The following is a 16,449-nucleotide window of genomic DNA, read 5'->3' on the forward strand; positions in this document are numbered from 1 at the left end:
TCCACCACAGTTCAGGGGAATTAAAGAAAGCACAAGTATCTACACTTTAAATGTCTTTAGGGTATGGGACAATTTACACAAAAACATGAAATGGGAATTTAACTCTATATTAATGCCTCTCACAAATACTGAGTACTTCCCCCCGGGACAGGATAAGATATCAGGGAGATGGTTTAGAAAGAAGGATACCCAATTGAGAGATGTTTTGGTGGAGGGAGAATTGAGATCACTTAAAGAGTTAATAGAGAAGAAGGGAGATATTTTTATTAGAATAGATGAGTGAAAATATCATCAATTGAAAAGTTTTATTGGAAACCTACCGAAACCCCTGAGAATAAAACGGGAGTGGAATATGTTTGAAAGGTTGTTAGAGACACGAAGGGATGGGAAGCACAGTATCTCAAAAGTGTATAGAATACTCACAGAATTAGACACAAACACAAAGTTAATTTTTATGACAAAATGGGAAAGGGATATGGGAGTTGGGTTTGATGAAGATAGACAGAGAAAGATGTTTAGATTGATACACGATAATGTTAGTATGAGAGAGGTTGAGGTTAATTATAAGTGTGTGACACGATGGCATATTACACCGAGTGTAGAGCACAAGATGAATGGGGAAAACTCAAATATGTGTTGGAGAGGATGTGGAGAGATAGGCACGGTGTTTCACATATGGTGGGAATGTCCAAAAATCCAGGCTTTTTGGAAGATAATAGTTAAATTAATTGAAGAAATAACTGGAATTGACATAGGGTTAGACCCAACAACGTGCCTCCTACACAATGTGGAGACATCTGTAAATAAATATAAAGATTCAGGTATTTGGTACTTCTTGAATGCGGCGAAAGGGTTGATACCCAAGTTTTGGCGGAAAGCTGAGGTACCGAAGGAGGTAGACTGGATTAATAGAATAAACCAGATAGGTAGAATGGAAAGATCATACCATATGCAAGAAGATAGGATGAGAGTTTATTCCAAGAGATGGGAAAAGTGGGAAAGAGCAGGATTGAAAGAGAAATATAGGAAGATATGAACTAGGATGTTAGCAAAAAAATTAATAAGCCTCAAGAGATTAGAAAGGGCTAGAGTCTGCAGAGGGGGAGGAGGGGCGGGAGGGGGGGGTAGTGGGACGGGAGGGAAAAGAGTTTTTAGTAAGGGAAAGGTAGAAAGGTTATATAATTGTCTATTTGTATGAGAATTATTTCCCTTTTTGGGTTTTTGTATTAATATGAAAAATTTAATAAATATTTAAATTTAAAAAAAATAAAAAAAAAAGTGGTCCGTTTACATCCGACCGCCCATAGAGGAGAGGGGCTGTCTCTGTGTCCCCTCTGCATAAAGGAACAGACACGGATCAGCCATCTGCCTGCTCAGCCAGGATCAGTGGACAGGTTCCCTGCTGAGCAAGCGGACTCTAAGGGAGCCCACCCTGTGTGGAAGGGGCCTAAGACTTTTCCTAAGAATTTTTGTTTGAAATGTTATCCATTTATGGCCAGAATAAGGCTACTTAAGAGGTAAATAAAAATGTATCTATAGCGGAAACTTTTTTTTTTAGTCCTTGATAAAGTAGAGAGGCATTAAAACCCCTGCCAGTTTTTTCTGGTGTCATCTCCTGTCACTTAGAAGAAAAGAAGGTACAGGAGAGCTCTCAGTGAAGTGAGTTCCCCTCTTATACAGATGTTCCTGAAACGGGTGTCCCCGTTTGAAGATTTCCTCTCACCTCTTGTTCTGGGGACAACTCTAAAATTTTGGATTTCCCCTCACACTCTTCTTTCTCTGTCACCAATACAAATAAAAGTTTGAATCTTTGCTCAGTGGGGACACAGGCAGCAATGACATTTTGATAGAAAATGTAACCCTTCCCTACTGTATCCAAAACTAAAAAAAGGTTTTTCCTGGATATACACATTAAAGCAGAACTTTACCCATAACAGCTTGACAAAAAAAATGTTCTTTAGCAAGGAACATACATTCCACAATAATTATTCTGCTACCAAAATTCGTGTGTGCTGTAAATTGCCTCCAGCATTGCTCCTGTTTCTTCTTGCTGGAGGCTGCCATTATGCTGAAATCCAAAGCCCCTGAGTAGCAGCAAATTGTAAAGCAGAACTAAACCCATCAATTTAACAGTTACAAAGAACAGTTACATTAATGGAATGCCGGGATTGCTGTCACGTTTGCTTTGTCCTCAACTAAACTGCCAAACCATCAAATGGCTGGTGTCATAACTGATCACATGTGCAACACAATGGCAGTTGTGTCCTCCTTGGCTGTAAAGGATAGGAGGGTTTCATTATTCTATTCACTTGCCCGCCGCCTCTTAGCAGATGTACAGGGCGGCTTTGCTGGGCAAAATCACGTAAATATGTAATTTTGTATTTCCGGGTAGGGGCTGCTCTACCTACGCTGCTATTGGCTCCTGAGGATGTCAATCACCAGCTGGAACTCTGTGATCGTCAGCAAAGCTGAGAGGGGAGAGACCTGTGTGTAAACAACACAGATCTCTCTCATGTCAGCAAGGACATGCTGCTTTCTATCTCTCTGCACAGCAGAGAGGTAGAAAGCAGCACGTCTGCTTAGTAAAACACAACACAGTACACAATAAAATAACTACCTAACACACAGTTAACCCTTTGATTGCCCCAGATGTTGCCCCTTTCCTGCCCAGTGTAATCAGTACAGTTTCAGTGCTTTTTATTAGCACTGATCACTGTATTAGTGTCATTGGAGATGTCAGTGGCAGTTAGTCAGTTCCCACCCAGTGTTAGAATGCCCCCTAGTCCCGCTAGAAGTCACTGATTGCCGCCATTACTAGTATATAAATGAAAATTCTAGTGTGTGTGTGTGTGTGTGTGTGTGTGTGTGTGTGTGTGTGTGTGTATATGTGTATATATATTATGTATGTATATATAATATAATATATACCACCATTTTTAGACGCTATAACATTCACATAAACCAATTAATATACACTTATTGGGATTTTTTTTATCAAAGACGTAGCAGAATACACTTTGGCCTAAATATGTGATGAAATTTTATTTTTTTTATTGGATATGTTTATAGCAAAAAGTCAAAAATATTATGGTGTTTTTTGTTTGTTTTTCTAAATTGTCAGTCTTTTTTTTGTTTATAGCACAAAAAATAAAAAACACTGAGGTGATTAAATACCACCAAAAGAAAGCTGTTATTGTGGGAAAAAAATGACATACATTTCATTTATGTGCAGTGTTGCACAAATGCGCAATTGTCAGTTAAAGTAACGCAGTGCTGTATTGCAAAAAATGGCCTGGTCAGGTAGGGGGGTAAATCTTCTGGAGGGCGAGTGGTTAAGGCTGTCAGCAGACCGGCATCTACAAATTCAGCAGTGCCTAAAAACGGAGAGCAACTGAGCATGTGCAGAGCAGGGTGAGAGAGTGTATTACTGGATTTTAAACAGTATAGACACTTATTTTTAATTTTTACATAGCTATACCTGCAAAAGGGGCCAACCTGAAATGATCCAGCAGGATTTAATTTTCTGACTAAAGTTCCACTTGAAGATGTGTAGCCAAGTATATGCCAGTTATTTACCATAAGGCACTACTTGGGCTATGTCTGAATTGGCAGGTAGACATTAAAACACTGGGCATATTATAAATTAGGTTTAGTAACCATAGATGGGATATGAACAATTGAGCAGATGATCAAGAAATGTTCGTACCTAAGCCATAACCCTTTTTTTCATTTTGAGTAAAACAAAATTGTATTCCTTTCTACAGCTGGACCTCCAGTGGGTGCAGATTCTGAGTGAAGGCTGGGCCACACCACTAAGGGGTTTTATGCGCGAAAGAGAATACCTGCAAGTCATGCATTTCAACACCCTTCTGGATGGTACAGTCTGATTTTTTTTTTCTTATATATTTTTTTTTTTTTATTCTTAATATGTGTACGCAATTATGTGATGCACTTTGTTCAAATTCCTTTCAGATATCAAAGTAGGCCTTTCTTGTTATGATACCTTTGAAGTGGGAAACCTTAATGTTATGGGAATGATTTCAATAATATGATGTATTTTATGGGTCTTTGACACAAGCAACATCCCCACAGTGAAACATTTTTCAGTGGGTGATGGGCAGCTGGAAGACAATATGTCACCTCCTAACTGCCTGTATTAATTCTGAAAAACCCCACACCACCAAGCAGCAAGCATGTGCATTTCACGTGGTTGCAGGGCCGTTGCAGTGCAACCCCATTGACTTGAATGGGTCATGTTTGTCAGCTGTACAGCCTGCCAATTGTGACAGAGGCTCAACTGCCTGGTTTTTTTTTTTCCCCCCCAGCCGCTCATTGAACAAGGCCTTGAAATAGAAATTATTAAATACAAAAACTTGGAGAGTGTACGATGAGCTCTACGGAATTCGCAGGCGGCCAGTAATGAACAGGGTCCTAGTGCTGCCTGGCCCATCCATTGCTGATCACCAGAGACCAACGTGTTTTTTCAGGTGTCGGGTAGGAGGTCAGTTAGCACTAGTGACTCCAGTGATGATACTAGGATGTCATCTGGTACAGATGCAGAAGTGAATAGCAAGAATATTTCAGGGATTGCCAATAGTAAGACATAAGTATTGAACACGTCATTATTTTTCTAGGTAAATGTATTTCTAAAGGTGCTATTGGCATGAAATGTTCACCACATTTCGGTAACAACCCATGCAATCCATTCATAAAAAGAAACCAAAACAAATACGTTCAGAAATAAGTTTTATGTGTAATAAAATAGACTGACACAGGGAAAAAGTATTAAACATGGCAACTGAAATCTATTTAATACTTTGTACAAAATCCTTTGGTGATAACAGCTTCAATAGCCACCTTTTATGGAGAAACTAGCCACATTCATTGCTCAGGTGTGATTTTTGGCCATTTCTTCCACACACTTCTTCAAATCTTGAAGGTTCCACGGGCCTCTTCTATGAACGCTGATCTTTAGTTCTTTCGGTGGCGGTTGAGTGCATTACTTATTGTGTTTTTTTTAAACAGATGTACCTGTTAATTCCAGGTCCTTCTAAAGCTCTCCACAAGTGCTCCTTGGCTCTTGGACAACTCTTCTGATAATTCCTTTCACTCCTCTGTCAGACATATTGCGAGGAGCACATGGTTGTGGCTGGTTTTATAGTGAAATTATGTTCTTTCCACTATCGCCCCAACAGAGCCCACTGAAAAATTCAGAAGTTTAGAAATCCTGCTGTAACCAATGCCATCAGTATGTTTTGCAGCAATAAGGTTGCAAAGGTGTTGAGAGAGCTCTTTGCTTTTACCCATCATGAGATGTTTCTTCTGTGGCACCTTGATAAAGAGAGAACCTTTTTTTTTTTTTTTTTTTTTTTTTTTGAACCAGTTGCTATTACTTGCACTGACAAGGGGCAAGATTGCTTTCTAATTACTGATAGATTTAAGCTGGTGTCTTGGCTTTCCATGCCTTTTTGCACCCCCCTTTCTTCATGTGTTCAATACTTTTTCCCTGTGTCATTCTATTTTTTTACACATAACTTGATTTCTGAATGCATCCTTAGAAATATATTTACTGAGAAAAATGGTGACGTGTTCAATACTTATTTTACCCAGTGTGTGTGTATATGTATATACACAGGAGAAGTAGTGCCAAAAGAGCTTTGACTATACTTCTCCTTTAAGGTACAAGTTATGAATAATAACATTTTGGAAACTTTGATTGCAATGGTCTATGTACACCGAACAGCCATGTTTATTTTTATATGCAGGCTGTTTTTTCTGCTTGGCAGTGTGGCACCATTTTGCTTTAACACATCTGTCTCAATGCATATTTCAGAACAATTTTCTGTAACAACATGATTGTTTTTATTTTAGCTGTATTGGGGAGATATGTTGAACATATTCTCTAATGTAGAGATAATTACTAGTGTGTGAAATAATAATATTTATAAATATATTAAAGTAATATCCCAAAATATGCAGTTGCTGAGAATACCCTATAATTTACTTTTTAAGAAAAACAGTGCTATGTCTTTTTATATGTACACAAAATCATTCTAACAAGTTCTGTAATTTACTGCCACATTCCTGGCTAAGGAACACAATTTCTGAATAGACTTGTACGATGTAAAGTAGCTGAATTGTGACTTCTTAAACTGCACCTTTCTTTAGATACGAAGCATAAATCAGATTTATCATTCACAAAGTCTGTTGGTGAGTTTACTTTGTTTAGCAGGTATTTGTATGCAATCATACGCAGCTGCTGAAATTACCTCAATTAATGTAGACATTTCTGCTTTTGACTTAATTTGGCTGGTAAGTAAGCATGCAGCCAGTGGAATCTTGTGAGCTGCTCTTGTAGATGAGAACAGCACTTGAAAACAAAAGGATCCTCTTAATGTCAGAAATAGCATGTTCTATTACTGTAACCTGCTTAATGATCACAGATACTTAATGCCTTCTGATATGTGATAATTACTGCTTTCTATTGTAGAAGACTATGTGACCTCTTAAGTATCGGGTTGGTATATTCGCTTATGAACCTGATTTAAAAGAGTGTTAGTAATAAGGATTCTGTTCCTTATTTTCAGAGCAGGCATTAAACTAGTGCTTGGAACTCTGGTTCTTTGTTACTGGCACTCTAGTATATCAGGCCTTAGATATTTTAAAGGAAACCTGTCATCACTGTTAGAAAATATAAGTTTTCTTCATCTCTGGCTTGCATACAAGTTCAGGCTTGTCGCTGTGTATTTGCCTCTTCTAGATCCCTTGCTTAGACCCCCGAGTTCTCTAGGCTTCCTAAAATCATAGCCTAGTGGGGCCAGTACATGTCACCAGGTCCTGTTCACCAATGTGCATCAGTCTTCACATAGAGATCTAGCAAAGTTGATAAGGTGATGCATTCTGAAGGGTAAACAAAGCCATTGATCTGGTTTTTCTATTTTTTTCTCCATTAATCTTCATAAAGAATGGCTTAGGGCTCTTGTACTTGGTGCTGTGAGCCCATGCAGTGTAAATTCAGGGGTATATTTCCCCACTAGGGAAGCATAGGTGCTTTTTATAGAGGCCCATAGAAATGAATGACTGTGAATAGCTGTACTCATGTATAAGCTGGCACTCACATAAACACTTGTATTAATACAAGAATAAGACATTTCTATTCTTGGAATAGACCCGTATTCTGCACCTCTGTGTACATGTACTGGCATGTACCCAACTACAACTGCACAGCCATTCATGTCTATGGGCGGTTGTGTGCAGCACCTGGGCTTCCCTGGTGGGGGAAATTCACTGTAAGTTATGCTGCAAAGGCTCAGGGTGTCCATTGGCAAGAGCAAAACTTTTTTTTTTTTTTTTTTTTTCCCTAGTTTTGAAAAGAGTGGTGAAGAATCACAATTCCTGTTGGGTTTTCCTGCTATCCAGGGCTCCATTAAAAAGATTTACCTTCATATCCTGTCCTCCTGACAACGCTTTCACCAGACAGGAATTGATCCAAAACAGGGACCACAGACAAATTAAATTCTGAAAGGGTTCTAGCATTCCCCTACTCTACTAAAGAAAAACTATTTTATTTCTGTATTGCTGTTTGGAGAGGTCTGCTCGGTTCCTGTCTGGTAAAATGTGGGACAGGAAGTGAGAGTAAATTGTAAATTTCTTTCAATGGAGCCGTGGATAACAGTGAACATTCTAACTGTTATCCACCCTACCTCTCCCATCCTAAAAAAAATTGGGGTGGACATGCACTTGTAATGGCATAACTATTTAAAGAGGGAATGCTTGGGGGCTCTATCCTGTTATAACACTTAAAGCAGAATTCCGTGAAAAACATTTCCCATACAGTGAGTCTGTGACTGCACTGCATGGGTTAACTGCTAGTTTTTTGTCTAGAGGAGAGGAGAGCGGAAATCTACTCACCTAATTTGCCAATCCTCCCAGCGCAAGTCTGGTGCCTGTTGCTTCTATCCATGCAGTCTAGCAATCTTGTGCAGTGGACAATTTCTGACGTCATCACGCCTATAGACCAGTTCTGAATGTGAGGGAAACAGGATGGCAAGAACAGTCTGCCGCTGGATGTAGGGGCATGCCGTTTTCCAAAGAATCAGGTGCGTATAAGCTCTGTGTTCACCCCTAGAGAAGAAAGGGCAGTTAACCTATGCAGTGCTGGCACAGCTCCACTGCATGGTATTTTTTTTCCCCCAGGGTTCTGCTTTAAGTGTATTATTTACTCATATTTGAAAAAGTAAAGTAGTGGTGACAGGATCCCTTTAAGAGGACCAGAATGTTAAATCAATTTCAAACATAGCTTTTATTACAATATATTTTAATAGATATACCATCCCTGTACTGTTTTCATTGTGATTCTGTGTATAAGAATGGTTGGTGTAAAGTCTCTGATTAAATTGCAGCACCCTTTTGTTGGCTGTAGACCAGGAATTCAATATGTGTGCAATGAAACTTAATTACTGTACCATTGTGATCTCCTGAGACGTTTATAGTGTGTGCTTTGCAGGCTAAACCTGTAGGTGAAAGGCAGATTGTCCATGGTGCCAACTTAGCCAAAGGCACTTCAGTGTTATCATTGCGGTCAATGTGTACAAATATGAAACAACCTTGATAACCACACACTATAAATGCTATGCCATGATTAGAATTGCTTTACTGCTCATACATTCAAATTGTAATGTCAATGATAAGAAGCTTTTCATTTGCTTTCACATTTTTCATTTGTGTTTCCAGCAATTTTTAAACCTATTTTGTATTCAACGTGAACACCCCCGTCACACAGGTCCCGAGTTTGAAATCATGAGACTTTCAGTGAAGTCGCATGATTTCAAAGTCAGATGTCCTGCTGATTTGAGGTGCGATTTGCAAGACATCTGACACAGATGTCTATGTAAATCGCACCAAAAGTAGTGCTTGTGCTACTTTAGAAATCTGTGCGGCTCCGACCAAGTTGGAACCGCACCGATATGACCGATGTAATTGCGGACAATAGGGTGCGACTTGACATGTGATTTGCAAGTCACATGCCAAGTTGCACTCAGTGTGACTGGGGTCTAATAAAAACGTGCATTTTTTTTTCTGTCCTGCAAGAGTAATACCAAATGCTTCTGTCCTTTGGCCTAAGTCCTTGTTTACCTGCATGGGGATGCACAGGTGTTCCATGCATCCCTGTGCAGGCAGTCCCATTTATGTAATTTGGGACGCAGCGCCTGCATGGACACAGCTGATGCTTCCATATTGCCATCTAGGCCAGTGCTTGGCGCTGAACGTGGACAGTGTGAGTTAGGGGGCTGTGCACCCGCATAGATGTCAGACTGAGAGCAGCAGCTGAGTCTGTGAGCTTCTTCCAGTGTGCATTAGAAGCTGTAGCAAGTCGGACAGAGCCCACCTCATTTCTTGGCTGGAGGATGTTACATCATCAGCTGACCCTTTCTGGGGAGCCTAAAGCCTGGTACACACTAGAAGTTTGGGGCTTTTTTTGTTCAACCCAGCGGGCTGAACAAAAAAAAATGCAGAGCTCAGGAGAAGCCTCTGCATTGACAATCCAGTTAGTACAGCTTTCTTCCCTGCTGAGCTACTGTGTTCTGACTTACACCCCGGTCACATCGGGTGCGACTTGGCATGCGATTTGCATGCCATGCGACTGGCAAATAGTATGCAAAGTCGCACCCTATTGTCCGCTATTTGAGCAGTCATATCGGTGCGCTTCCAAATTGGTCAGAGCCGCACCTATTTCTAAAGTAGTGCATGCACTACTTTTGTTGCGATTTGCATAGACATCAGATGTCTTGCAAATTACAATGGAAGTCGGCAGGTCACACGATTTTGAAATCGTGCGACTTCACTGTAAGCTTTGATGTGACCGGGGGCTTAAGAATATCAAGGGTAGGCCTTCATATTTACAGCTCAGGAAGGCAATGGTTTGAGTTCTGCTGTAAGCCATCACCATCAGTAAGGGTTGACGATAAGTGATTCGATGCACTTGTTTCTAGGGACAACTTGGCTACTAGGAAGAGAATTCTACAGCTCAAAAGAGCAACTTTTTTAATTTCCCATTTTATCTCATCTTAATTCTAATAACTGGATGATTGTACTTTTAGGAGGTATAATCAACCTCAGTATTCCAATTGTGCTGCCTGTATCTACGGAAGACAAGGAAAGACTAAGTGAACTGAAAGCATTCGCCCTGTCATATGAAGGAAGGAAAGTGGCGATTCTTAGGAACCCAGAGTTCTTTGAACACAGAAAAGAGGAGAGATGTGCCCGCGTCTGGGGGACGACTTGTCCGAAGCACCCTCATGTCAAAGTACGTTTTTTTTTTTTTTTTTTTTTTAATACCTTCAAATGGTAACAGTGGCTTTATCATCTTCCGTTTTATTTCTGGTGGGTTGTAAACAGTATACTAAATTAATGCAGAATTTAAAGCCAATATTTAGGGTTCATGCACACTGGCTTCAAAGAAGTTTTCTCCTAGAGTAGTTTAGTGATTTGCCTGTAGAAGCAACTAATGTTATCCTATGTGTCCATGCACATTAGGTCATTTACAGTCCTATTTTAAGCTCAGTGTTTAGAAGCAGAAAAAAAAATCTGTTTTGTGTTCTTGAGTGCAGTTTTCTGGCAGAAAATAACGCTAAACGCTAGTATAAAAACACTCCAAATTCTTTTTTTTTTTTTTTTTTCCCCTGGCTTTTTTTTTTTTGTTAGCCATTGTACACAGACCCTAAAGCCCAACCTTTATTCTGGCTATGTGTTTATTAAAAATGGCAGAATTTTTTCCCTGACAGACCACAATAAAAATGTTCCGAAAGCAAACCAGCAACACTAAGTGTGCGAACAAGGTGAACCAACATAGGATACTCCCTAAAACAAATATCTGTAATGGAAAATTGTAAATAATGAAATAACTTTATTATAAATTACTTGACACTAAACAAATGTACAGTATCCCACTGATGAGAAAAAAAAAATCCTCAACCTTACCAAGAAAAAAAAAAGGCTGACATCTGTCAGAAAGTGAGTGAAGCAAATTTTAATATAAAATTGGAGTGTTTTTGAGCTACTATGGTGTATTTAAATTAATTTATATTATAAACCAATGTGTAGTATTCCTGTGGTTCACTTATACTTATACACCTACCCATATAAATGTGTGATTCTAGTCAGTAAAAATAAAATATAAATTGTGCCGCGCTCCACTGATATTTTCAAATGTGAATATATTAATGATCTTATGCAATAAAATACCAATTATATATTTTCAAATACCAAATAGAGATATAAATTAAAGTGCTCTAATATATAAAATACTCAATTTAAATATTTTAAAATTAAAAAATGGTGATCAAAGTTCAATTAAATATTTAAATTAAAAATCCGAATTTTCATGTGATACAGACAGAAAAAAAAAAGTTTTGGCTGGAGTTTGACTATTTGGCTAATTCACGTTCCCCAAATTATCAGCACACAAGAATTGAGATCAGGAGTGTCCGCCATGTTCTAGGCTCTATTGCAATGCACGAGTCTATCGGCCTAACATGTTTCGAGCACTGGTGGTTCATTAAGGAAGGATTACATGACTAGTGTAGAAGAGGTGTTGGTTAAGACTACAGCAACTAAAACCATACCAACCCGACTCTCTCGAAATACCCCTTCCACCTCCCCCCCCCCCCCCCCAACTCACCCTCTACCAATTAAGGAGACCAAACACCGTTGGAGTAAAATGGCCTTCACGGCCTTTTATTAACAATTCAACTTAAATCACAAAAACATTCCTTAACCACTTCCAGACCGGACACTTTTACCCCCTTCCTGACCAGGGCAATTTTCAGCTTTCAGCGCTATCACATTTTGAATGGCAATTGCGCAGTCATGCAACACTGTACCCAAATTAATTTGTTACCATTTTTTTGCGACAGATAAAGCTTTATTTTGGTGGTATTTATTCACTGCTGGGATTTTTATTTTTTTTGCTATGTAAATGGAAAAAGTCCAAAAATTTTGAACAAAAGTGTTTTTTTTATAAAATTTTGCAAATAAATAATATTTCATCATAAATCTTTGCCAAAATGTATTTCGTTATCTTTTTAGTAAAAAAAAAAACAAATTGGTTTATAACCAAAAATTATAATTTTTAAACATTTTTTTTTACATTTTTATTTTATTTTTTTATATTATTTTTTATTTATTTTATTTTTTTTACATACTGTCACCCTAGCAGTACAGTATCTCCATGGTGACACTGTACTACTTGTGGAGGGTGATGAAGATATTTTTTTTTTTTTTTTTTACAATGATTGCTTTTACACCCATATAGGATGTAAAAGCAATCATTTCTCTTTCTCTCTGTGTGCATTCCTGCACTCATTGAGAAATACAGAGTGAGCTGTGATTGGTCACAGCTTGTCACATGGTACAAGGCTGTTGTGAATAGCCTTGTACCATGTGACCTCTGTGATCATTCACAGATTTCACACGTAGTAAGCAATGATGTCACAAGTGACATCTTGCTTACTACTTTGCATGTGATTACTGATTGGCCAATCAGTGATCACATGATCGGGACCTCATACAGAGGTCCCGTTCGACGATCGGTGTTTCACTGTGTTCGGAGGACACAGCGGGCACCGGATCGCGGTGCTGCATGCTCCCAGGGAGCGCGCACAAGCAGGGTGCGGGGAGGCCGTTCATAAACGGCCACCCGACCCTGTACTGCCACCGTCCGGCCGTTTATATGCAACGGCCGGTCGGGAAGTGGTTAAAACAGAAACATACAGGATAAGTTGTTGGTCTAGGAAGGCACCAAACAATATTGATATCCCCCTGCGGAACCTTAACCCTAATATTCATACTAGGCCTCCATCTGCAACGCACCGACTCTGAGACAAAAATACACCTTCCGCAGTGTAGAACCTCCACCTTCCAGTTAAACCTTGGTTAACCGGAATGCCCCCGGGAACACCATACCACAGATGGGTCCCAACCATACACTCTCGCTTAAAACAATTTGCCGCCTCCAAAGACCAACAACTTCCCCCTAAAACGAAACAAAGCAAGCATGGAAAGACCCAAAACACCCCAGGGGAGGGTGGGAGGGAAGTTTCCTCTTCAGCTGCTATACCAGCACTGGATCATCCCCAAAATCATCAAAGATGGCACCCCGTGCTACCATCACCTATCAGGTAACCTTCCTGCATTCTCCTTAATAGATCCAATGTTCTCATTCATAGATCACAGAGCAGGCAGGGAAGTGCTCAGGATGCTGCAGTAGTGAATATTATATATAATATACTGTTACCTACCTGGCTAAACAACATGACAAGGGCGGAATGTAGCTGGCTGTATGATTGTAAATGCATGAAGCATTATTATAACAAATGTTCTGCTCTCCCATTAACATCTCCAGCCTGAGGTGCTGTGCTTACCATCATAAAGAGATCGTCAGATATACAACAAGATAACCAGTGTTATTCACTTATACTGTCAGTGGTCATAAAGTTATGGCTGATTGGGGTTTATGTGTTAAAGTGCATTTTGCTCTAAATCTACAGAACAAAAAATACTTCAACATAGTGTATAAGTGTCCAGCAAACAGTCCCATCATCTTAATGTGGTGAAAATCCAGGAGATCTCCCTTTTTTAGAGTTTTTTGAGTTTATTTATGATGGCACAAGCTACCACACTTTGCGATCATAGCTAAAAGTGAGCACAGCCAAATGTGTTTGGAATCAGTCTAAAACTAGGCAGCATCCCCCGTGTCAGTGAGCAGCGGCTATGGCTGAGACATGGGAGCCTATGGCCTCATTCACACGGCCATAAAATGTTTCTGATGTTCTTACACAAGTGTTTTCTAGGAGAAAAGTTCCTGTATAATGATCAGTAAACACTTGCGTTTAGATGCATACAAATGTGTAAAGACGCATATGTGTACATATAATTTTTTTTATGGTAATTTATTTTCCTGTTTGTTTAGACTTAATTTACATGCTTGCAAATGCATATACATGCATTTATATGTGTAAGCGCAGGTTCCTAGATGCAGATTTTTGGATTCTGTACTATATAGGTGAAAGCCGCTCATGTTTATGCACCTGTGTGAATGGCTTTATTGAAAACCATTCAGATCTGTAATGAAAAAGCACTTGTACATGAGATTTTTATGGCCATGTGAATGAAGTCTATGAGTGACAACACAGCTCCCAGAATTCCCAACTGTTGTCAAGGGCTCCCTGCTCTCCCGTGCAGGCACTGGTCATTAACATTAATGTAACCAGACAAGAGCGGACTAAAAATTAGGTAGATATACACCATTTTTTTTTTTTTTTTTTTACCCAGGATAAGTAGCACTTATTATAATTATTATAATACAGTATTTATAAAGTGCCAACAGTTCGCTCAGCGCTGTACATTACAATGGGGGACAGAACATGCGACAGTACAGTAACAATACAATGCGAAACACGAGGGGTTCGAGGGCCCTGCTCTTTCGAGCTTACAATCTAGGAATGTGCACTTGTGCACATATTGAAACAAAATATCAAATATGGCCCCACAAGGTGGTATACTTGGAACCCAGTGCAAAAAGAGCATGACCAGTATACTACCCTCACAGGTAAAGGGACAAGAGGTGATTGACAATAAATCTCAAGGTAATGTTCATGAAAATAAAGTCCATATAATGCAATATAATCCAGTGGAGGAATTACACTGTTACAGTGTCAGCTGTCTCGTCTTCAAGCGAGTTCTGGAGTTTCCTGCCAATGGTCATGTGCAAACAGAAAACAGGGAGAGAGAGTGCTGCTGTCTAAGTGTAGTAGTAATGAAACAAACTGGATAAATATTGCACTCACATACACATGGATAAAACAAAAGCGTATCAGTATGTTACGTGGAGACATAAACAGATGGTAGCTTCTTAAGAACACTCCGATTGGATATAAAATAAGAAAAAGGAGAGAGGGAAAGCGCACTACTCTCAGTGTAGTATTAATAAAAGGTAATGTACACAAAATTAGGAGATGCACTCACATAGAGATGGTGTAACAGACATTACTCAAAATGTCCAGCGGGTGGAATCCTGATGATTCCCAATGGAGAGGTGTGGAGGCGGGATAGGGTGCTGCTTCTGGTGGATGGTCTCATCAGTGGATGTAAAAATATGATGCAAAAAACGAAACCAAAGGGGGAGTGGGCTGCACTAAGTGTAGTAGTATTTATTAACTAAAAGGATAAACAGTAAAAATGTGCTCTCATGTAGTAAGTAAAGCAACAGACCGTGTATCACAAACTTCCAGCTGGTGGCTTCATATTGTGGGTTCCAATGGATGCTCAGTTCTGGATGGTCATAGGTGGATATTTAGGCCAAAAAGCACTATAGTCTTTCATAGAATGAACACCAGGAAGTACTCGCACTGGTACGTATGATTGCAGATTACTGTTCATAGCAGGAATCAAGATCACTACTCAGAGGGGCTGGCTGTGATGACATTATACTTTGGGTGTGAGTGGGCCAAGCTACTTGTTTCGGGGCGGAGTTCTCTTTGTCAGGCGCCTGGCACGGAGGGCACATTTTTAAGCATAGTTCGTGTTCTTTTCATGGTAAAACACACGTAACTGTGCATAGTGTGAATGGGCCCTGAATGTGAGCTTTGAAAACCCAGTACTGATGTTTTATAACACAGCTTCCTAGTGTTAGACTGGTTCCACAATCATTTTGCCTTTGCTTGCTTTTGGCTTTCCACATTCCATTTGAATGTATGGTTGCGAAATAAAGTTTTACTTACTAATGGTTCTTCATTCTGCAGATTTGTCCAAAAGCATCAGTAGTAAATCAGATGTAGGCAATTACTTTCGTAAAGCAAAGACAGCAAACATAGGAGTAGCTGAACTGTGTACGTGTGAGCATTGTGTAAGAACATTGAGTAATACTACCCAAGGGTCACATGAGTGCATCCAGCTTGTGTCTCCAGTTCCCACACTAGAATAACAGCTTATTACACAATACTGTTGCTTTCTAACCTGAACTTTATCATGGCTTTGGATATTAGAAAATTATTGTACTCTCCAGTTTTAGTAAATCAACCCCTTTAGGCTTGGTTCATATATGTGCGGGTGGTGCCACTGCGGATCCGCACAAAAATCCTTGCAACCGCACCACCCACACAAAAGAATGGAGACCCAGGGGCGGGTGACATTAGTTCTAATGGCACGCCGCCCGCACTGGAAATCACAACCGCACTGGTAACAGGTTCCCGTGCGGGCTGCGTTTTCCAATGAAGTGCAGGGACTTCTTTCCTGCGTGTCAGGGGCACGGGAGTCCATGCAAATGAATGGGCTCTCGTGCCTGTGAAAAACACGGCCCGCACGGCCACATATATGTGAACCAGGGCTTATAGAGGGACACCAGGTTTTGTGCTGGTCTGAACTGAATATATGCAGTATACCTTTCACATT

At 39.8% G+C, this 16,449-nt stretch overlaps 1 protein-coding gene across 2 annotated transcripts in view; it reads left to right on the plus strand.

Moving 5' to 3' along the window:
* Window positions 1-16,449, plus strand: part of PAPSS2 (3'-phosphoadenosine 5'-phosphosulfate synthase 2) — a 99,549-nt gene that overhangs the window by 66,437 nt on the left and 16,663 nt on the right. Inside the window, exons 7-9 of one of the 2 annotated variants that reach the window (XM_089683144.1) lie at window positions 3,765-3,876; window positions 6,169-6,210; window positions 10,101-10,306. In XM_089683144.1, the coding sequence (XP_089539270.1) occupies window positions 3,765-3,876; window positions 6,169-6,210; window positions 10,101-10,306 (360 nt within the window). The remainder of the gene's footprint in view (window positions 1-3,764; window positions 3,877-6,168; window positions 6,211-10,100; window positions 10,307-16,449) is intronic. The other variant, XM_089683145.1, reaches the window with a different exon arrangement.

This window comes from Staurois parvus, unplaced genomic scaffold (assembly GCF_062004578.1).
Source record: "Staurois parvus isolate SC_StPar_1 unplaced genomic scaffold, SC_StPar_1.0 ptg000303l, whole genome shotgun sequence".
NCBI classification, from domain to species: Eukaryota; Metazoa; Chordata; class Amphibia; order Anura; family Ranidae; genus Staurois; species Staurois parvus.